Source organism: Coenobita brevimanus, chromosome 89, assembly GCF_032717465.1.
Source record: "Coenobita brevimanus isolate Jiangsu-jjx chromosome 89, ASM3271746v2, whole genome shotgun sequence".
NCBI lineage: Eukaryota > Metazoa > Arthropoda > Malacostraca > Decapoda > Coenobitidae > Coenobita > Coenobita brevimanus.
In genome coordinates this window covers 20,156,801-20,179,730 of record NC_137042.1, presented here as the reverse complement: position 1 = coordinate 20,179,730, position 22,930 = coordinate 20,156,801, and the positions used below count along the sequence as shown (strand labels likewise).

Here is a 22,930-nt window from a genome sequence, read left to right as displayed (position 1 = left end):
CAAGTAGACTAATTCATTCAGCTTAGAAGAGCCCTGTGTAATAAAGGGATTGCTGACGGCTGTACCTAACCCCTGCAGTTTAGAAAGTCTCCCCTGGGCTTAGTAAAAATCGTCTGTATATCCTAGGGCTGATGATGACTTTACTTATTTTATTTTTGATGTTACTATACTGCTTTTAGTCTAACATGGATTAAATTATCATCCCCCCATCTTGCTGCTGAGGTATAGCAACAGAGGAACACTAGAAAGTTATGCTAGTCATGAGGAAGTGCTATGGGAGGAATGTAGAGCCCTAGTACTGTCTTATTCGGCCGCTAAGCTACATCAAAGAGGCTCCAAAAGGACGGAAATTTGGGACAAGTTGAGGTGAATGGAGTACAGACTATTCTTTTATTTATTTATTCATTTACTTATTTATCATCGAAGGAGAGGCCGCTTGCACCAAAAAGGGTTTATTAGAGGCCGTATCTTACCCCACCAAATCGAAAATTCTCTTACAAGTCTAATAAAATCGTCTGGAGATACGAAGAGAAAAACAAAAGCGAGCGTTAAGGTGGTGGAGGGGTTAAGAGTATGCGAAGTATGCGCGATGTTTTTGAGAATTGCGTGCATGTTGGTGCTTTGCTTGAGTGCAATCGTTGTGTAAGTGTGTGTGTTACCTCGTTCCCGGCGTTCCCCTCCTTCTCCGAAGCACCTCAGTCATGTAGTCTATTTTTCACTCTCCATTTGCTCCACAGGAATAGATAGATCGATGATATTTCAATATTTTCAATCGCGTTCTCTCATTTACAAGCACAAGCATCCTCTCTTAGGCGCATACTTCTACAGAAATATGAGGAAGTGGTGTTCTCTCCTACTTTCACACTAAAAATTATATTTTCGAAGTAGAAAATTCTCAAGGCGTCGTTCTGAACCCACTGTAATTGATTCAGTAAGGTGACACCTTGATAATTCTAGCCTTGCTGCCGACGGACGTTCATATAATGCATTTAAAAAGCTTTTCATAGTGAAGAAGTTAGAAGTATATTCCATTAACCATTTCAATATATATTTTTTCTGACTTTACATCTTGTCCCAGGAGTGGGACGAAGCATGGCCTCTATCCAGGCGCAGAAGGCGAAGGATAGAAATTTGAATCAAAAGCGTTGCCTAACAACCATTAGCGAAAACTATTTAGGGTTGTCATTCTTACAGACACCTCTTTAGAGCTGACTATGGCATTGTCTGCGTTTGTTGTCAGTCCTCAGATTTCAAAGAGCCTCCTTCAGTGAGCGGGGCTGCATAGTTCTGCTGTGTTTGTTTATTCTCTTATTGTTGGTGTTGGACGATCTTGTCTTGCTTAGCAAAGACTCTTGAGTGAGTGGGCTAAACCTGAGCTGTGGATGGCATCGTGAGTGTAAGCTAACGAAGAGTGGCTCAAGTTTGATGATGATGATGATGGTGATGATGATAATGATGATGATGAGCGTTGTTGTTGTTGGAGATCAACCCCACCCCTTGTTCTCACCTACCAACATCCCAGCATCTCTTTCCAACTCCTTTTTACCAACTCCACGCTCTCCTTCCCCTCCCCCCCCCTCCCACAAAAAGAAAAAAGGGAACTGTTGCCTGGACATTTTTTATTTTACTCTACGCTTGTAATATTGTCATTACACTATATTCAGGGAACTAGTAGAATGTGTGAAACGTGCATGCAGAGGTCTGGTTTTCTCCCTGATATTCTCTCTTTTGATGCGTCCGAAGGTTATGCCTTGGTGTGGTTGGATGAAGTGCAGGGGTGTGGAGTCTTTTGATGTGTTATCCGGATTATCTCCCTGTGAATGCTACTCGGCTTTACTCTTCCTCGGCAAATATTTTTTTTTTTTTTTTTTTTTTTTACATCCAGTGCCTTATTTTACCTAATATTGAAATCAATATTTCCAGTGCGAAGGGTCTGTCACACTTCTTACCATCTGAAAAAAAAAAAAATGCACGTAATCAGAACAGCAAAGAAATGACGTTCTCTTGCTGAAGATATTAATCTGATTACAATAGTCTGTTAGTGGAAAGAATCTAATATACTGCACCTCACTGCAATGAATGTGATAATCTTGATTCATCCCAGTCCCATCCTTGCTTTGTAAAATTATCTGGAGATATCAAGAACAAAAAGTATAGAATTCTATCTTACAGAAGAAGTTTGATCAAGTCCTTTCTTTCTAAGATACACTGTCATGTCAGGCCACCTCGGAACTGCAGCAATTGTGTGTCGTCTTATCCATATAAGTATCAATTTCTGGTGTGGGCATGTCCGCTGTATAGGGAGCGCTGAGTGCTGGTGTGATAAGAGTACTCTCCAGTGACATCCAATTAACGAAGGAAATTCCAGTGACATGACAGACAGTGGCGGTGATGCTAGACAAGAGCGTACACTGGTTACTGCTACTGCTTTGTCTGTAATTACAACCCCTTCAGCTCCAGTAGAACACATTTCTCATTTTGATTTTGCTACCCTCAGACAAACTTAATCAGCTAAGGAGAACGTTTCGAGCCAGAGGACTTTGATGTAGGCTTCAGTAGCTCCTTCACTATAAGAGGCCTCCCCACATACGAAGAAAATTGGTAACAAACATAATATAACAGACATCGTAGTGAAGGACTTAAAACAGGGATTGGAGAGGGTACGGAAAGGTCCCAATTTTGAGCGTCACTCAAATGATACCTTTGAATTAAAGTGAATTATCTCTTTGTGTTGAATGAACTGTGTACTGATTTATCACTGCATACAGGCTAACAAGATTTTATACTGTTAGCAGTTTTGAGGTCGTGGATACACCTCTCCACCCTTGGTTTTCAGAATAGACTGATTCTTATGCCATGGGGACTGACGTAATATAGATTCGTATGTGAACAGTTCTTGACTGGATATGTTCATGTCTCTCTAAATGGCGCTAATGGATTGGACGTTCATGCCCGGAGGTAATTATCTGTAGCAACTGTGATTAAAGATGCGATGCTCTTTCCCTCACAGTGTATTTACCAGAGTTTTGCAGGTGTATTTGCAAGTGCGTTCACAGTGTCTCTACTTATCCTGTCCACTGCTTTGCCGGGAGCTGTTATGAGGGAAAAATGAGTCCGGAATTGTTGGGGTTATCGTCAGGTGTACAAGGTTTTATGTGATGTTCCCCCCCCTCCTCTCTCTCTCTCTCTCTCTCTCTCTCTCTCACGTCAGCCTAGTCACGTGAGGGCGTGCATCTCCACTACCTCATTGGCAGCGATGGTGGTGATAGGGTTGACTGAAGAAGATGGTGGAAATGGAGGAGGCATTGGTGGTGGTGATGATAATGATGGTGGTAGGAGAGATAATGATAGTGGTGGTGGTGGTGGTTGTGGTTAATTTGGTAGTAGTGATGAAGCGTGAGATTATGGCGACTGTAATAACTATGGTGATGATAGAGGTGATTTTGTTTTTACTGGATATAATTGTGAGAGTAGTGGGTGAGGAAATTGAGGAAATTAGTGATTAGAATGATAAAGTTATTGGTAGTTGTTGGATGTGATGATAGTAATTGATGACTGTGGTGATGCTGATGGAAGATGGTGTTGAGAGATGATGGTGGTGGTGATGGAGAAGCCTTGTAGGAATGATGATGAAAGAAGCTGACAGAAGTGATCAAGAGAGAATATGGTGATAATGACGGAATTTGTGGTGTTGGAGATAATGAAGGAAGATGGTGGTGTTAATGATAATGAAAGAAGATGGTGGTGCTGGTGATAATGGAGGAAGATGGTGGTGCTAGTGGTGGGACAGGTGGTGACAATGGTGGGGCAGGTGTGGCTACTTAACGACGTAATGCAATGTATCCTCCACCAGTCGATAGGATGTGTACCAGTTTGCTCAGCAGGACCACACACACACACACACACACACACACACACACACACACACACACACACACACACACACACACACACACACACACACACACACACACACACACACACACACACACACACACACGCATCTATATATATTGCTTGTGTATTACCAGTACGAATGTCTCTTATTGCTGACGTTATTTGTGTTTTGCATCTTCTTCGTTGTTGTTTGTTGTGGTCGTGCTCTCGTTTTGGCCATATTGATCTCGCTCTTGCCTAACAGCTTTAATGGAGGAAACGTTTAAAAAATTTTTCTTCTGGTCGCTGGCTGGCTTTGCTTAGCGGACGGGGGACCTCTCGTTGCGAAGTGGCTTTTCCCCAACCCGTCCAGGACACGTAATTCTTATTATTTTATATTTTATAATTACTAACTCAGAGCGACAGTATTTACTTTGCTGGAGGAATACGGGTTCTTATCCTGGTGGAGAGGTTCGTATAATTTTGGTGAAGATTTTATTACCGTTCTTATTGTTGTTGATATTGTTTTTGGTGTTGTGGCTGTTGTTATTACTGCTGGGGTTATTGTTCTTGTGATCACCCCACTTCCTCGTATGTAGCTTATGTGTGTAGCTGTCCTAGAACACCTCATCTCACTTTAAAATACTGGGAAGAGAGAGAGAGAGAGAGAGAGAGAGAGAGAGAGAGAGAGAGAATCTGAGGAATGGAAACACACACACACACACACACACACACACACACACACACACACACACACACACACACACATTCTTGTACGAGACTCACTCAAGCATAGACATATCGTCAGAATCTCTCATCTCTCTCTCTCTCTCTCTCTCTCTCTCTCTCTCTCTCTCTCTCTCTCTCTCAGTGACTAGCAAATAAGTTTTTCAGTCGTTGAGTTCGGAGCACCTCGTTAGAACTGCGTGTTATCCATGTTATAGTCTGCCCTCTCTCTCTCTCCCTCTCTCTCTCTCTACGTAACAGCGGGCGTGACTGAGCAAGAGCCGTGAGGTAACCTGGGATTGTTTTGAAGTAGTAGTCGCCAAAACGAAAGCCGAGGGAGGGGGTAGTGAGGGAGGGAGTGACGTAAGAGAAAGAGAGAGAGAGAGAGAGAGAGAGAGAGAGAGAGAGAGAGAGAGAGAGGATGGTGAGAAAAACCAGTGAGAGTTAAGGGAACTTGGACAACGCAATGAGAACGGAGGATGAGAGAGGGAAAGGAAGAGCAATTTAAAGGAGAAGGGGGAGAGTGAGTGAGGGTTAAGCGGAAGTGTGAATAGCTCGGATGTAGGAAGGGGGAGGGAGTGAGGTAAATGAAGGTGAGGAAGAGTGAGAGGGAGAGTAAGAGAAAGTGAGCGAGGAGGAGGAAGAGGAAGTTTTGGAGGAAAGTGAGTGAGTGAGAAGAAAGTGTGATGCAATGGGAAAGTGGGATGATGTATGTTTCTCTTTATTTTTGTTATTATTATTATTATTATTATTATTATTATTATTATTTATTATTTAGTTGATATAGTGTTGTAAATCTGGGGTGATGGGAAGGGACGCCTTCATGGGGTGATACCGTTATAGCAGGTGGGTACCTCTGTTGCCCAGTTATACAAATATCTCTTAACTCCTTCCGTATCTCCCAAGAGGAGGTTGCTGAACTGTAGTAGAAGGGTAACTTTAGACTGTAGTTCACCGAGTATGCATTTCAGATGAACCTGTTCCAACAACAACAATCACAATTACTACTACTACTACTACTGCTCCTGCTACTACAGTACTATTAGTACTTTCACTACTACTACTACTGCTACTACTACCACCGCAACTATTATTTCTTCTTCTTCTTCCTCTACTACTACTGCTGCTGCTGCTGCTGCTGCTGCTGTAACTACTGCCCTGTACTTACTGCATATACGATATCGCAGCAAACTTCAATATTATTCAGACTGAAGTAGAACATTATGATATGTCAAGTGATGAGACTGATGAGGGTGGTAGTGATGAGGATGAAGAGGGCAATAGTGATGACATTTGAAACGACTGAGAATTACCAGGGAAAATGTTCAAAAGGTCTATGCTTTTGTAACGATACAGAATGCATTAACACAGCTAGTAAGTTCTGGCGCTCTGTGTGCATATCATCGATCCATTTACCTTCCATAAAATCGGGAGTGAGATAATGTTTCTGTAATGATCTCGTAAAGAAAGGAAAAGAGAGAAAGAAATGAAAGAAAAAAATAAAAATAATAACAGTATTATCAAAGGGTAATTAATGCTACGTCAAAGGTACGACCAATGTGGGTTATAATTCATACCTGACAGTTAATTACTCAGGTGTGATTAATTGGTGTTGCACGTGTCCCTCTCTGTTTGTCCGGGCCTCTGTTGTTGGTGGTGTTGAGCTACTACAAAACAAACAGCTGTAACGTGTGTGTGTGTGTGTGTGTGTGTGTGTGTGTGTGTGTGTGTGTGTGTGTGTTCATGAGAGTTTCGCTACAGCACCCCCCAAAAAATATGTACAAAAGAAAAAATAAAGGAAAATAAAGATAATACTCCCCCTCACTGAAAACCAAGTCCTTCTGGAAAACGGATCAGATCACACTTTTACGTATATTTATCCAGCAAATAATTTATCGTAATACTGCACTGGCCATGAATTCAAACCATGCCATCATCTCTCTCTCTCTCTGCTACCTTTCTATCTATCTATCTATTTTCCTGGTACTGAATGGTGATATTATTCATACTGTGATTCACTTCTGGTGCTGACTTTCACTATAGCATGGCTTCGCTTCTATTTATTCCTGCTGAGATGATAGGATTTCATTTATATATATTTTACTGTTAGTCTCGTCACTTTTCTCTCCCAGTTTTCATTTATCAGAGTATGCATTTCGTTATTTACAGGATGAGTGGTCGCACGGGGTACACCTGCGTCAGACACACACTGTGCATCCTCAACACCTTCATGTGGGTCAGTACACTCTCAATTATGTGATCTCTATTTAAGTATATATATATATATATATATATATATATATATATATATATATATATATATATATATATATATATATATATATATATATATATATATATATATATATATATATAAATTTGTTACATAGCCTATGATTTCATCATCCTTTGTGTAATTCTAACGTACAGTATGCTGCATGTTTGATCACGAGCGTGGTCTACCTCACTCACCCCCTCCTCCCTTATAGTAGAGTAAGTCGTTCTTTCTGTTGTTCAGAGCAGGATTGTCATCTCTTTGTCCCCATGGCATCATTTGCGCGTCCTTCTTACAAGTTGTATCAAGCTCTGCCGGCCCCTATATAATGAGCTCAGTCTCTGCATTATTGCCACTTAGATCTACTCCTCATTTTGTTCACATCTCTGTCCTCCCCTGTACAGTTGTTATTATTGTGAGTGCTCAGGAAGTCTCCAACCATCTAGCAGCTGTGTAATTTGAGTATAACTGTTATTGCATTTTTTCTTGTACTGTGTAGCGTAAGATGTTAATTCTTAGGCCTAGTAAGGTTTTTGTGATTCACGTGTTTTGGGTGTCAGCCCTTATTAATAATATTTTGTATCTGTAATAATATGTCTTGCATTCACTGAGTATTATCTGGTATTGTCATTTTATCAGGGCTGACTTAGATAAATTTAATCATGCTAATTTCGTGTTAATAGAGGCTATTGCAGTTAACCATATATTTAACCTGTTTTTTGCCATTACATTATCCTTATGAGTCCTGAATGTTTTGTTGTTAGTTTGAGCATTAAACTTTAACTTGTAATTATACCTAACTCTTTTGTTTTGAACCTGGAACTTTACGGGACAGTAGCGATTTTTAGTATTCTCACTTAAAGTGTACATTATCTTTCTCTGTTCCGTAACATAAATTTGGCGACCTCTTATCAGGATATTCAGGATATTATCATAAGGATATTGCTTGATATTTTGTGACTGTGATTTATTTTTGAAGTCTACTATTACTACGCTTGATGAAGCCAAAGATTTTTTGTCAAATGTGCAAACAGTGTGTGATGTAGAAAACAGAACAAAGAATGAAGTTAAGCTTGTTGCTCAACAATTGGGAATTGCAGTTCACTCTCATCATTCTAAAGATCAAATTGTTGGCATGATTAATGAAAGCTTGTTTAATGTAACTCCTTCAAATGAGCAATCGCAGATTGAATTAGCTAAGTTACAGCTAGCTCTGCAGGAGGCTCGTGTTAAGGAAGCTGAGTTTCAGGCTCGTGCTAAGGAGCTGAGTCTCAGGCTAAGGAGGCGGAGTCTCAGGCTCGTATTCAGGAGGCTGAATTTCAGGCAAATGCTCGTATTCAGGAGGCACAGGCACAGGCTCAGGCACAAATTGAACTAGCTAGGATTCAGGCAGACCATGAGTATCGCATGAAACAAGGTGGAACTGGATCATCTAGCTCTGATGATTTTGATGTGGCTAAAAATGTTAAACTTGTCCCTCCTTTTAATGAATTTGATTTAACAAAGTATTTTCAGTTGTTTGAGAGGGTAGCTACAGGTTTTAATTGGCCAAAAAAGTATTGGCCAGTACTCCTTCAAACTGTTCTCACCGGTAAACCTCAAGTAACTTATGCATCTTTGCCTCAGGATCAATCTGATAATTATGATGTAGTTAAGAGCTTGATTCTTAAGGCCTATGAGCTTGTTCCTGAAGCCTATAGAGTAAAATTTAGGACAACTTATAAGCAAGATAAGCAATCCCATGTTGAGTATGCAAAAATCAAAGAAGATCTGTTTGAGCAGTGGTTAAATTCTAAGAATGTGGATTCTGATTTTGACAAATTTAAGCAGATGATTTTGCTGGAGGACTTCAAAAGGTGTATAAATAAAGATGTAAGCCTATATCTTGATGAGAAAAGAATAGATAATTTGTCTGATGCTGCAGTTTTAGCTGATGAATATGTTCTCACTCACAAGAGATATTCTAAAGAAAAAGGGAAAGCTGAGAGTAAGTACGTTGCCTCTACTCAGAGTACAGGTAACAGGAAAGAGAATAAAGATGATGCTTCTCAGGAAGTAAATACCAGCTTCACCTCTAGATTTCAGAAAAGTAAATGTACTTATTGTAGTAAGATTGGTCATACTACGGAGAAATGTTTCAGGAGACAGCGTGATGTGAACAAAAAGGAGTCTTTAAATATTCAGTCAATTGGTCTAGTGTCCACCCTTGAGAGTTCCCAGAATTCTTTAACTGAGTTAACTGAACCTGCTTTGAGGGGTAAATTAAATTCTCATGATGGAGCTCCTCTTTTGAGCAGTAACGTGGGTGACACTCTCAAGAGTTCATGTGCTAATTTCCTGTCTGATGGTTTTGTCAGTCCTCTGGACAGTAATGACAGGAAATCAGTTAAAATATATCGTGATACAGGTGCTTGCCAATCCCTTATGCTGACCAGTGTTCTAGGCTCTAATGTTAATTCCTCTGATGAAACTGTAATCTTACAAGGTGTAGGGAATAATTACTTCTCTGTCCCTCTGTGCAGAGTGAATTTGGAGTCTGGTTTTGTTAATGGTTCTGTTATGGTTGGGTTGGTTGAGACACTCCCAATGTCAGGTGCAACTTTCTTACTTGGAAATGATATTGGTGGAAGTCAAGTGTGTCCAGCTCCTCAGTTGTCTAGTGAGCCAGTGGCTGCGGCCCAGGATTGTGATGTCCCTGATGTGTTCTCTGCATGTGCTGTCACTAGGGCTAAGTCTAAAGTTACTGGTGACAGAGGATATTGATGATGATGATGTTATCCTAGCTGACACTTTTCTTTGCTAATTTGGACCACTCACCAGATGAGGCAGTACCGCGTAGTGTTGATAATTTGTCTCGTCAAGAGTTGGTTGAGTTGCAGGTTGCTGACCCTGAGTTGAAAGGTCTAGCTAACTCTGCTTGCAGTGAGGAAGAGTCAGCTGGTGCTTCTACTTGTTATTATACAAAGTCAGGAGTACTTATGAGGAAGTGGAGACCCCCAACAGCATCAGCCGACTGTGAGTGGGAGGTTGTACATCAAGATGTCATCCCTCGTGTTTGTAGGCAGGATATCATTAGAGTGGCTCATGATTCCAGTTTGGCAGGACACCTTGGAGTGAGGAAGACTGTGGCACGCATTTTGAAACACTTCTACTGGCCAGGTATCTTCAGGGATGTTTCCTGGTATTGTAAGTCTTGTCACACCTGTCAAGTTGTGGGGAAGTGTAATCAGACCGAAAAGGTTGCACCTCTAGTTCCCATTCCTCCTTTTGAGGCGCCATTCACCCGTGTGTTGGTGGATATTGTGGGCCCTCTTCCTAAGACTTCTTCAGGATTTTCTTATGTGTTGACCCTGATTGATATGGCTACTCGTTATCCTGAAGCCATTCCACTTAGAAATATCTCAGCAAAGAACGTGGTTAAGGAAATGCTAGGGTTCTTCACAAAGTTTGGTCTGCCCAAGGAGGTACAGTCAGACCGGGGAAGTAATTTCATGTCAAATGTTTTCAAGCAGTCTCTGAAAGAGTTGGGCATCACCCAGATCACGTCTTCAGCTTACCATCCCCAGACCCAAGGAGCGTTGGAGAGATATCATCAAACACTCAAATCGATGCTCAAGAAATACTGTTTGGAACATCAGAAAGACTGGGATAAAGGTCTTCCATTCGTTGTATTTGCCGCAAGAGAATCTCCAAATGAATCACTGGGCTTCTCACCTTTTGAACTACTGTTTGGCCATGAAGTAAGAGGACCCCTTAAGCTACTCAAGGAATGCTGGCTGTCGGAGGAAGATGACGTCAACCTGCTGGAGTATGTGATGAAGTTCAAAGAACGGCTGTCCACTGCTTTACAGCTGGCGAGAGAGAATTTAGGAGCTGCTCAGGAGAAGATGAAGATTTGGTATGATAAGAAGTCCAGGTTACGCCATTTTCAGCCAGGAGATCAGGTTTTGATTCTGCTACCGGTGCATGGGCAACCTCTTCAAGCCAAGTTTAGTGGTCCTTATTTCGTGGAGAAGAAACTCAGTGATGTCAACTATGTCATCGCCACACCAGATCGTAGAAAGAACAAGCAACTTTGTCACATCAACATGCTAAAGTTATATCACAGGCGGGACGAAAATAACCCAGTCTGCACTGTAGCTGTTCCACCCGAGTCTGCAAGTGAAGTTCTCCCATGCAGCATGAGCCTGAGTGATAGTTTGGGGAAGAATCCTGATATCATGAATGATTTCCAGACTAAGCTTTCTCATCTACCTCCCGAGGAAAGGCAGGAGTTTTCGGCATTACTGCAGGAGTACCCGCAAGTGTTCCGTGCTACTCCAGGAAGAACCACTGTGTTGATGCATGATGTCGATGTTGGAGACGCAAAGCCAATTAAACTGCCTCCTTACCGTGTGAACCCAGTGAAAGTTCCTCTCATCCAGAAGGAGCTTGGCTACCTGTTGGACCACAAGATGATTGAGCCCTGTCAGAGTGAGTGGAGTTCTCCTGTCACTCTAGTCCCTAAGCCAGGTGGGTCACAGCGGCTTTGCATCGACTACAGACGTGTTAATCAGATAACCAAAACAGACACTTACCCTCTCCCTCGCGTGGAAGATTGCATAGACAAGATCAGAAAGGCTAGGTACATAAGTAAGTTTGATTTGTTAAAGGGATACTGGCAAGTACCTATGACTGAACGTGCTAGGGAGATCTCATGTTTTGTAACACTAGGAAAGACTTTTGCATGTTCTGTAATGCCATATGGTATGAAGAATGCACCAGCCACATTTCAGAAGCTCATGAATGTTGTAACAGAGGGTTTGGCAGGGTGTGTTGTTTATATTGATGATGTATTAATCTTCAGTGACAACTGGAAAGATCACCTATGCCATGTCAGTAAATTTCTTGAGCGTTTGGTTCAGGCTAATCTTGTAGCTAATTTATCAAAGTGTGAGTTTGGTCAAGCTAAAGTTCAGTACCTTGGGTACGTAATTGGTGATGGACATGTTGCACCACCAGGAGCTAAGGATCAGGTTATAAGTGATCTTCCCAGACCTAAAAGTAGGAAAGAGCTACAAAGATTTTTGGGAATGGTAGATTATTACAGATTTGTTCTTAACTTTTCAATTCTTGTATCACCACTTACAGACCTACAGTACTGAAAAAGGGAGTTAAATTTGTCTGGACCGATGACTGTGAATCCTCTTTCAGCAAACTTAAAGCTATCCTATTAAGTCAGCCAGTGCTCACTACTCCAAATTTTGCTAAGCCTTTTAAGATGGCTGTTGACGCAAGTGAAACAGGAGCTGGGGCTGTTTTGCTGCAAGAGGATGATCAGGGTATTGAACACCCTGTATCTTATTACAGTAAGAAGTTCATTCCACCTCAAAAGAACTACTCAACTATTGAGAAAGAGCTTTTGGCCTTGATTTTGGGTTTACAGCATTTTTCATTTTATTTGTGTTCTGGTTTTGACCCCATAGTCATTTATACCGATCATAACCCACTGAAATTCCTTAGTAAGTTTAAAGATAAAAATCAGAGATTGACAAGATGGAGTCTACTTCTTCAGGAGTATTCATTAGACATACAACATGTCAAGGGGAAAGAAAATGTTATTGCAGATTGCTTATCTAGACTTTAGACAGATTGTTTTAGAGTAATAAGAAATTTCCTTTTCTTTGTGGGGAGGTGTTACATAGCCTATGATTTCATCATCCTTTGTGTAATTCTAACGTAGAGTATGCTGCATGTTTGATCACGAGCGTGTTCTACCTCACTCACCCCCTCCTCCCTTATAGTAGAGTAAGTCGTTCTTTCTGTTGTTCAGATCAGGATTGTCAACTCTTTGACCCCATGGCTTCATTTGCGCGTCCTTCTTACAAGTTGTATCAAGCTCTGCCGGCCCCTATATAATGAGCTCAGTCTCTGCATTATTGCCACTTAGATCTACTCCTCATTTTGTTCACATCTCTGTCCTCCCCTGTACAGTTGTCATTATTGTGAGTGCTCAGGAAGTCTCCAACCATCTAGCAGCTGTGTAATTTGAGTATAACTGTCATTGCATTTTTTCTTGTATTGTGTAGCGTAAGATGTTAATTCTTAGGCCTAGTAAGGTTTTTGTGATTCATGTGTTTTGGGTGTCAGCCCTTATTAATAAAATTTTGTATCTTTAATAATATATCTTGCATTCACTGAGTATTATCTGGTATTGTCATTTTATCAGGGCTGACTTAGATAAATTTAATCATTCTAATTTCGTGTTAATAGAGGCCATTGCAGTTAACCATATATTTAACCTGTTTTTTGCCATTACATTATCCTTATGAGTCCTGAATGTTTTGTTGTTAGTTTGAGCATTAAACTTTAACTTGTAATTTTACCTAACCCTTTTGTTTTGAACCTGGAACTTTACGGGACAGTAGCGATTTTTAGTATTCTCACTTAAAGTGTACATTATCTTTCTCTGTTCCGTAACAATATATATATATATATATATATATATATATATATATATATATATATATATATATATATAGTTTATTCTTATTGTTTTCTCAAACCACGAGATTTTTTTTGTGCTCCTATTTCCTCAGTATTTTCTCCACGTCAGTACAAATCACGGTGTAGGCTACTTGGCTATAAATGTCAGGTACACAGGTGTGTTTATCACTCCGCCTTCCTTGCTTTGTAGCTCTTAAAAATTGTGGGGCAAAAATTCTTTCTGTGTTCGTAATTTCCATGTATCTGCCTTTGTAATTTATATGTTTGTGTACTCTGCAGTCTATCTGTATGTGCTTGTATTTTGTATTATGTCCCTCCGTGTCCCGTATTCTGTTATTTGTCTGTGTCTGTATTCTGTATTTTATCCGTTCATGTCAGCCATTCGCTTCTTCTCCTCGTCTATTGGATTTCTTACTTTACAGTATATTCCATGTCTAGTTACAAATATCTCTTCATACATGCATGTATGCAGCCATCCATCCATTTTTCTATCATTCTATTTGCCTGTTTATCTGTCTGTCTGTCTGTCTGCCTGTCTTTCTAATCTACTGATCTCTCTGTCTAGAAACTGCCTAACTCCTTAACATATGAGGGGTGGCACTGACAAAACACTTCCATACATTTGTGTCCCTACTCATATACGGCCCATCTCCCATATATATTTCAGTTCAAGGGTACTGATATAGGTGTATGTGCCTTTAGGTATACTCACAGAAGACTAGAATTGTAAGCTCATGGATGTATGACCCATTTCACTAGATACTAATGCCTCTCCAGAATAACCTGGTTGTCGGTCTGATATGACATTTAGAACCTTGAATGGATACATGTAAAAACGACTCGACGAATGAATCCACACTGGAGATAAAGTAGGTAACAAATACATAGACACAAAACAGTCTTTGTGACACTCCACGCAGTGAAACCTTAGAGCAAAATTTAATTGCATATTCCCTTACTAAATGAATCTGTTAGGTCAGTTCGAGAACTGACTAGTAAAAAAAAGCTGAGAATTCGTCTATTCCTGGTGGTAAATGCAGTAGACACAAATGATAAATTAGGTCCATTCACATCTGGTTAGGTCAGCTTAGATCCCTTCTAATTATTTTAGTTCAGTCAGGTTTTTAATCCAAGCAATATCAATACAAGCCTGTTCCAATGCACTGTTAGTCATTTCAAGTCTACCCAAGTTTTCTGAGGTCCAACACATCCTTTCGGGTAAATACACAATTGCATCTGGTTATGCATGTAAAGTTGTGGGCCAAAAATCATTCCTGGCGGTGGAGTTGCTTTTGATATGCAAAATTAGGGGAAAAAATCAACTCAGTATGACCGCTAAAGTAATCCATCAACAGTCAATCAAGGTTTTGATCAGTGTGCAGTACCACAGTTTTATGGGTGGACTGATTCATGAGAAACTGAATTTTTGATGTGTGAGAAAGAAATGTGTGGAGCGGGAAAAGAATAGGCGGAAGAAGGGCTGGAGTGCTGGTGGGTGGGGGAGGGGGGGAAAACAGGGTGGTATATTCAGTGAAGATTGGATGATATAGGCTTAGTGAAGATTTGAATAAAACTTTCCCTTTACAGTGCCAACAATAAAGTAAACACGTTCCACACTCATATATCTGGCACCTTTCAGCACCACAAGTGGGTCGTCGGTGTCACAGGTGGTGGGTAGTGAGGGGCAAACATTGGCGCCAGAATCGTGACAAAAAGGGGTAAAAGAAAGGAAAAATGAAGAGTAAAAAGAAATCCAAATCCCGGACTAAAAAATCTTCAGCGAATGTGTAATATGTAAAAAGAAAACAACGACATTCCTAATCCCTTTATATAGCAACGTCATTCATTTTACATAATGAGTAAGGTAGATAGAAAATACCTCTCAATTTTCCGTTACATAAACCACAGTTACCGTAAACAAATTTTCTGGAAGGGATATTTCTTGGACGCCTTTTAATTTTTGCTAACTTCATCCTGAATAAACACACACACACACACACACACACACACACACACACACACACACACACACACACACACACACACACACACACACACACACACACACACACACACACACACACACACACACACACACACACACACACACACACACACACCTTTACCTCGCATATCGTGAAGTGTGTACCGTACGTGAGGCAACCTTCAGGGCGTTCACGTCTAGATATTTGTTGAGGATGAGGGAGCAAGGTGGGTGTCGGGCCCTGTGGTAAACAAACATACGGGGCAGGATGGTCCATCAAGCGAACTGAAGGAGGAAACATACAACTATACTCTTTTCACCTTAACTTGACCCAGACTTTTGTCCTGTTGGAGCTTATTTCACGTAGCTCAGTGGTAGAAGACAGTGCTACACCTCTACTTGTTCTTAATAATTCTTCGTGACCAGCATCATGTTAATCTATTGATACAACTCAGCATTCAAGATGGAGATATGGCAGTTTTAAGCCATGTTAAAATGAAAAGAGTATAGTGCAGCCACCCGCCATGATTTGGGAGATGACGAGATGTGAAGCGAATATATAGGCGCATACTAGGTGGCATGGGAAGTTTCGTAGTGTCTCTACCTAAGCGACTTATTATGCACATTACACCTAAACTTCCTTCATATGCTGTTTATACCGATATTGTTTTAACGTCGACATCGTTTGCATCAGTAACAAACGAAAGGATAATGGGGTGTAACATGCTGAATAAATAGCAAAGGAAAAGGTGTTGCGAAATCTTCAGTCATGTAGAATATTACAATAGACCGAGGGAAGGTGGTGATCAAGTGGTTGGAGAGGTGATGGCAAAAGGAGAAGTTCACCGTTTGCAAGGACGCGAGTTCGATCCTATGCTGGGGGAGGGAGCAGTTTGGTTATCTGAACTTGATAAAACAGAACTGACTGATGCTTCAATGTCATAAAAACACTCCGCTAATACCATCACACAAGTTCGAATAACACAGCCCTAGTGTGTCTTCAGTATGGTCGGTGGGTATGACTGTCGAAGTGGTGACATGTGAAAGGGTGTGGCACGTAGGAAGACTGCTGTACATCTGGGAACAGATTACCAAGACTACCCGCAGAGTCGGATACAAAAAAGGGAAGTACCTCCGTGGAGATGGAGAAGATGAGATGCTAAGATAACAGATACAGACTTTGTAGTAAAGAGTGATGTATAAAAACACATATGTTCAGGAGAATGTTAACTTAAATTTTATTACATTTATATTTTACATGCTTTAGCGACAACAGACAGAACATAACTAGTACAAACGTGTGTACTGTAGTGCCTGTAAGCAAGTTATAAACGTCCACACTTGAAACTGTAGAACGTTTTAGGGCGAACAAGTTCTTTTGTTATTTTATTTGTTAGACCAAGGAGTATACCAATGCACTTGACTGATATTGATACACACCTTTAAATGATTCATTTTATTTCAGAATATGTGTACTATCAGACAAGGAGCTTTGAACCCTCATGCCAAAGTATGACGGGTTACACACGACTCGATTTTTGTGTTCAGTTTGGTGTGTCTTGGCCCATTTCAGCAGCGTGTTGGTGATGTCTTAAGATAGCCCCTTGAGAAACATGCCTTACTTTTCTTTTTGCGTAGGTTAGCTGTGGCATCTTTAATACCCGAGATAATCAAGGGCTGGTCCTCACCTTGGCGCTTTTTCCAGGAATATGGTGGGGAATTCTGAGAGAAGTTGCTTAAGTATATAATTATTTCTTTTCCACAAGCTTTCCAACGGTGTTCGTAGGTCCCATGTGCCTTTAATTGTTGTTTCCATCTTAAATTCTATCTATCTATTGCCAGACGCCTCAATCCCGTTTGGGGTGGCCACAAACAAATCGCCTCCAAGTCGCCCTGTCCCCCGCCATTTCACTGCCCTGCTCCCAACTCACACCCCCCTCTCTCATATACCTCTCCACCCCATCCCTCCATCTCATCCTCGGTCTCCCCCTCCCTCTTCCACCCTCCACCTTACTCATATACACTCTCTTTGTCAGTCTTTCACCCTCCATCCTCTCCACATAGCCAAACCACCTCAGTGTGTTCCTCACAACGCTTCCTATCACATCCACATCCACACCACAACGCTCCTTTATATCCTCATTCGTCAGCCTGTCTCTCCACGTGACTCCACAGGCTCCTCTTAAATAACTCATTTAATTAATATTAATTAATATTAATATTAATTAATATTAATTAATATTAATATTGATTTTCAGTCTGACTTTTTTCAAAAACAATATTGTGGCGAATTTGGAGAAAGGTCATTAAAGTAACCCTTATTACTTTTTCATTAGCTTTCCAGTGATATGTATAGATCCACTGTAGCTTTAACGGTTTCCGAAATAATCCAGTTTCGGTGTTGTATTCCACTATCTACTTCCACTGTTCTCGATCACTCACCCGAACGGTAGTCCACTCATCACTATTATGTTCCAAAAACAGAGGAAGGATATATTTCTTTGGGCGCGGGTCGATAAGCAAAAACAAACACTCACAGAAAGAAAAAAGAAAAGAAAAAGAAGAAGAAAAACAAGGTAGGGAGGTCGAGTGTGGAGAGATGGGTCATTTTCCCTCAGTGACGACTGACGCACCCACAAGGCAAAACATCCTCGGGCGGGGACTGTTTGCTTGTTCTGCCCTAGTCCTTGCTCACACGCACACTAAGGGGAAAAGCATGCCACGTACAGTCTCATTATTTATTCTGCTTGCCGTCCCGCGCGTCATTTTGGCTAATCTGGGCGCCAGTAAGATTGCATATGCGGTAATGTGGGTGGTGTGGAGGTCGCGTGGTCTGGTCGGTTTGTTTACATGTGACGCGTGGCTTCCTGGTCCCGGATTCACAAACAGACTTGCGATCAGTTCCCTGTCGTAACTTTTGATGTGTTTTCTCAGGAGGGACATGTAGAGTACAAAATCATCTCATGTATGTTATTCTTCCTGTAAACACAAACCTAAGTTACGACAGAGGAGTGATGGTGAGTCTGTTAGTAAGTCTGGCTCCCGGTGGCATGTGAGGCACAGCGAGGTCCGGCTGATGTAAACACTGAAGGCGAGGACCCTCATCTGTCTCATGACCTCCCCCCTTTCCTGTACTCACTTCTTCTGTTCGTCTCATCTACTTTTTTTTTTTTTTTTTTTTTTTTTTTTTTGACCAGTTTATTACCTCTGCCATGAAAGGTGGAAGAAAGCTGAGTCTTATTCCCCCCCCCCTCTCACAGTTCACATGTCCTCACACCTTCTGTTCCTCTCGTCCACTTTTTTTTGCAACCATATTGCTACCTGTCATTGAAGGTGGTCAAAAAAAAAAAAATTCTCTCCCTCCCTCTCATTTTTTTCTTTCTTTGTTGGTTTATTATGTGTTGTAGGTAGCAACTTCCACCACCCATTATCTTGATGTAGTGCATGCCTTCTTGTAGTCCAGGATATCAGGTACAGTGAAGGACGGTAGCCATGTAATCAAACAGACATCTGGATGATGTGGCTATAAGGGCCTGTGTCCAAGGGATGGTTAAGTTTATCGCTCACATAATGTCATTCAGCCACGAGCGATTATTCAGTCTTTCTTTAATGTCAATATTAAGCACACCGAACCCGGGTTCCCAGGCTCCTGAAGGTGTAGTAAAGGACTGTATGTTAGATAAATAATGTTAACTACACGGGGCACGAAATTAAGTAATGTGCTGTACGGAATGTTCCGATTTCTCTTTTGTCTGTTGTGTGACGTGGCATGGTGTAAGGGGCGGCCCAGACGAATGGATCTGAAATATATACCTTTACATTGCAGCGACCCATCATACCACAACACTCCACCCTCTCTCTTCACTCCAATCCTCTGTCCTTCCACCTTGTTCTGTCATTTACTTTCATCTCGTATAGTTGTTTATCTGTGTTAGTCTCTCCGTCTGGATGTCCTTGCTTTGTCATTCTCTCGTATGTTTTGTATGTTTTCGACGTCTTAGGTGATTTTGTCGTACCTTTTCCTCCATGGACGTTTAAATTTGCTTGTTACATCTTGATATCCTCTTGCATATTACTGTGGCAAGCTGTTTCCCTGTGAGAATTATATGAATAGTGTACATAACGATATTAAGGTGTAAAATGCAGATGAACACATAAGGAAAAAATGATGCGAAAGTCTATAATGCCAACGAAAACATTCGCTTCTAATCTTATACATGTTTGTGTGTAATTATTTAGTGTCTCTTTCCCTTATTTTTATAGTTCCTTCCTCTTCTCTTCCTTGAAACTTGAGCCGGCTTATCCCTTAAAAGCGGTTTTCTTCCCCTCCTCCTACTTCTTCCCTCACACGTCACGCCACCCACCTCAATTTTCTCTCTTCCTTCCCTTCACTTGCTTTCTCTCTCCCCAGTTTCCCTTAACTTCCATTTTCCCTCCTCTTACATTCTCATTTCTCCTCCCTCATCCTACCTATACAACCGTCCATTCCATATATCGACAGTCCAAGCTTTCTATACTCCCTCTCTTTCCCTTACCTTCGCTCTCCTTTACCCTCCTCTTGCCTTACCTTTTCTTTCTCCTCCCCTTCCCTTCCCTTACCTTACCTTACCTTATCATTCCCCTACCCTTACCTTGTCTTGCCTTCTCTCCTCTACCCAAAACTTTCTTTACCTTCCCTTTTCTCTTCTTTCCCCTTACCACCCTCTCTCCCTTACCCTTCCCTTGTATTATCTTCTCCCTCCCCACCTCCACCCTCTATTATTCCAAGCCCCCCCTCCCCAGCCTCTCCTCTCTCACTCCCCGTTACCAAAACCTCAGGGCCATATTAAAAAAAAATCTTAGCCATTTTCTACACAAAACAACTCTTCATAGCATTTGACATTGATCTCGATTCATTTTTTTTTTTTTTTTTGCGTATTTTTCACCTAGGCACGCGTTTGGCTGTTAGTTGTTTGATGATCGTAAAAATGAAGATATGTGCAAAAAATGTAGGCTTATGTACAGCTTAAGATGAGGGAAATTTATGCATACAATTCCTGATTCTTACCCAGCCCTTCAACTACCCTCCCTTTCTGTGTACTCCTGTCACTGTCTGTACTCAGGGCTTTCGGGCTTGGTTGTGTGATGAAGCTGCCACTCCTCCTTCATGGCCGTTATACTTGATGAATACTTGACTCTCTCTCTCTCTCTCTCTCTCTCTCTCACACACACACACACACACACACACACACACACACACACACTTTTACACATACGAATGGTAACTGTATAAACTATCATTTCACCACCCAAACTCAACATCCCACACACACAAAGGAAGGGCAGATCTGGAGTTCAGGCCTCTTCTTTCAGTTACTACTTAAGACAGAGGATGAAACAAGCCCCAGCCCAGTCTCTTCGCTTCCCTTTTTCCACCTGTGCCGTAGGAGATTCTGTTCAAGAGTCCCTACAACACTAGTGATTGGAGATGGGCAGACATGGTGGCTCGGTCGGTATGGTAGTGGTCTCTCGCTCTCTCTCTGTCTTTAAGAATGATGGGTTCGAGCCCTTCCTCCTACCACTGAATTTGTGTGGGGTTAACGCTGACAACCCAAGACCCGTTTCCATCAGTCATAATATTCAGATCAACACCTTATCCTCTCTATCTTCTCTGCCATCGTCTGTGCCGTGTATCTGTCTTACCATCCGTCTTACCCTCCATTATATCATTCTCACACAAAGAAGTGGTAGTTTTCTCGAACACACTGCTGTCTCTTCCTATCACACGCAGGGAGTACGTGGGAAGTATTGTATTCTTTCTCCCCTCTCTCCAGATACACACACAACTCCCAGCGGCATCAACCTGCCTTGCTAATTATATAAATATTTCTCTTCTTCCCCTCCTCTCTCCTTCAGGCTCCTTCCCCTATACACACACACACACACACACACACACACACACACACACACACACACACACACACACACACACAAGAAACAGGATTTGCACTAAACTCTGGACAAATAATGAAAGTATTGACTACGTTACATTCTCCACCCACTAGGATATGCCTTGTAATAGATCCAGCGACCTTACCCAAAAGCACCTACCGGTACCTGGGCTGAGTCCTAAGAGTGTCCTGTACAGTAACTGGACATGCATGACTCTGAAGGTCGAAGGTAGAATGAGGGTCATTTTCGCAAGACTGATTTTCTTCCCGGCTCACACATGAAATGAACCGGCATCCCTGACAAAGAGATTTATATTATTAGTAAATATAATCATAGTGGTAATATTTCTGCAGCGCGTAACCTTGGATGTTTATATTTGGTAAGGTGATAGCTACGCCTGAAATTTATCTTAAAGAGCCAGAACTACTAAAACATTTACATATGTGGCGTCAGTGTGGACATCTGCTGGATTAAATATTATAAATGTTATAACAAAATGCAGGGTATGCAAGGTTTTGACTGCACTTATTTTGACCACTACGTCAAACTGACGAAATTTCCATGTGTTTGGGTGGGTGAGCGGGTGAGTGGGTGGATCTTAGCAATTTAGAGTCTAAATATGGGTAAGCTTTAGTACACATAGATCTGATTTGTGCTTAAGAAACTGAGTCTCTGTTGACAGGTTCATTGGTCAGTGAAATGCAACGTATTTTATCAATTTCATATTAACAGGAACAGGTGCTGTTATCAAAATGTTTAAGAGTTCTGCAAGAAAATTTGTTTTGTATATACTTACATACAACTTAGTTCATGTAAACATGATTTGTCTTGGTAAGAACCATTCATGTAAAAAAATTCGTCCAGCGTCATGCCAAGCGTCTGAGGTACACACTCCGTTAATTTTCCTGTCGAACATCAGAACATAAACAATGGCAAGATTTTTTTTTTTTTTTTAATACTAGGCAGTTCCATTCTGAAGGAGCACAAGAAAAGAAGAAAACCTCCTGGCCTCTACACACTTAGCCTCCGAACCCTCCAAGCTAAATTGTTAGTTAAAGAGAGGAAATACTATACACTGTGGGCACTAAGCATCTGTTTACCTTGCCTGTATCTCTCCCATCCCCTTCGACCTTCCCTTAATTAACCCCTAACCCTGGAAACTTGCAGTACCTTCTCAAAATCCTTTCTCACCCCGTTCAAATACTTGCTAATCAACGCCCAGCCCACCCAGACGCCCTCTAACACCCCTTACGCCTCGTCGGACCCAATCTTGTTACCTGCACAGCTTCATCCTGACTTGTGCCGCCTTCGTCCCCGATCTGACACTCTTTTCGTACCCTGACCTGCCATCTTTCCTCGCCAGAATTGGTCTGATATCTGCTCGCTTCGGTTTACCTCTTGTCTTACATACACCATAGGAGATTTCGTAGCACTTTTTCCTTACCGATTTTGTTTGAATATTACACTCTGTAGTCTGTATATACAATTCATGTCGTTATAATATCGTTTTAGTTTGCATCAATAACATACGAGAGAATATTAAGACGTACTAGGTAAAATAAATCGATTAGGCAGAGATGCAACGAAAGCTGCCAAGTGAATGAGAATGCAACTCATTACTTCTTCTTTTCATGTCCATCCTAATCACCAGT

The 22,930-nt window shown here is 41.3% G+C and overlaps 1 protein-coding gene across 1 annotated transcript in view; it reads left to right on the top strand.

Moving 5' to 3' along the window:
- LOC145411359 (tetraspanin-9-like) overlaps positions 1 to 22,930 on the top strand; it is a 78,386-nt gene that overhangs the window by 48,634 nt on the left and 6,822 nt on the right. The window contains exon 2 of the mRNA XM_080281384.1: positions 6,772 to 6,838. Coding sequence (XP_080137510.1) covers positions 6,773 to 6,838 — 66 coding nt within the window. The 5' untranslated portion in view covers position 6,772. The remainder of the gene's footprint in view (positions 1 to 6,771; positions 6,839 to 22,930) is intronic.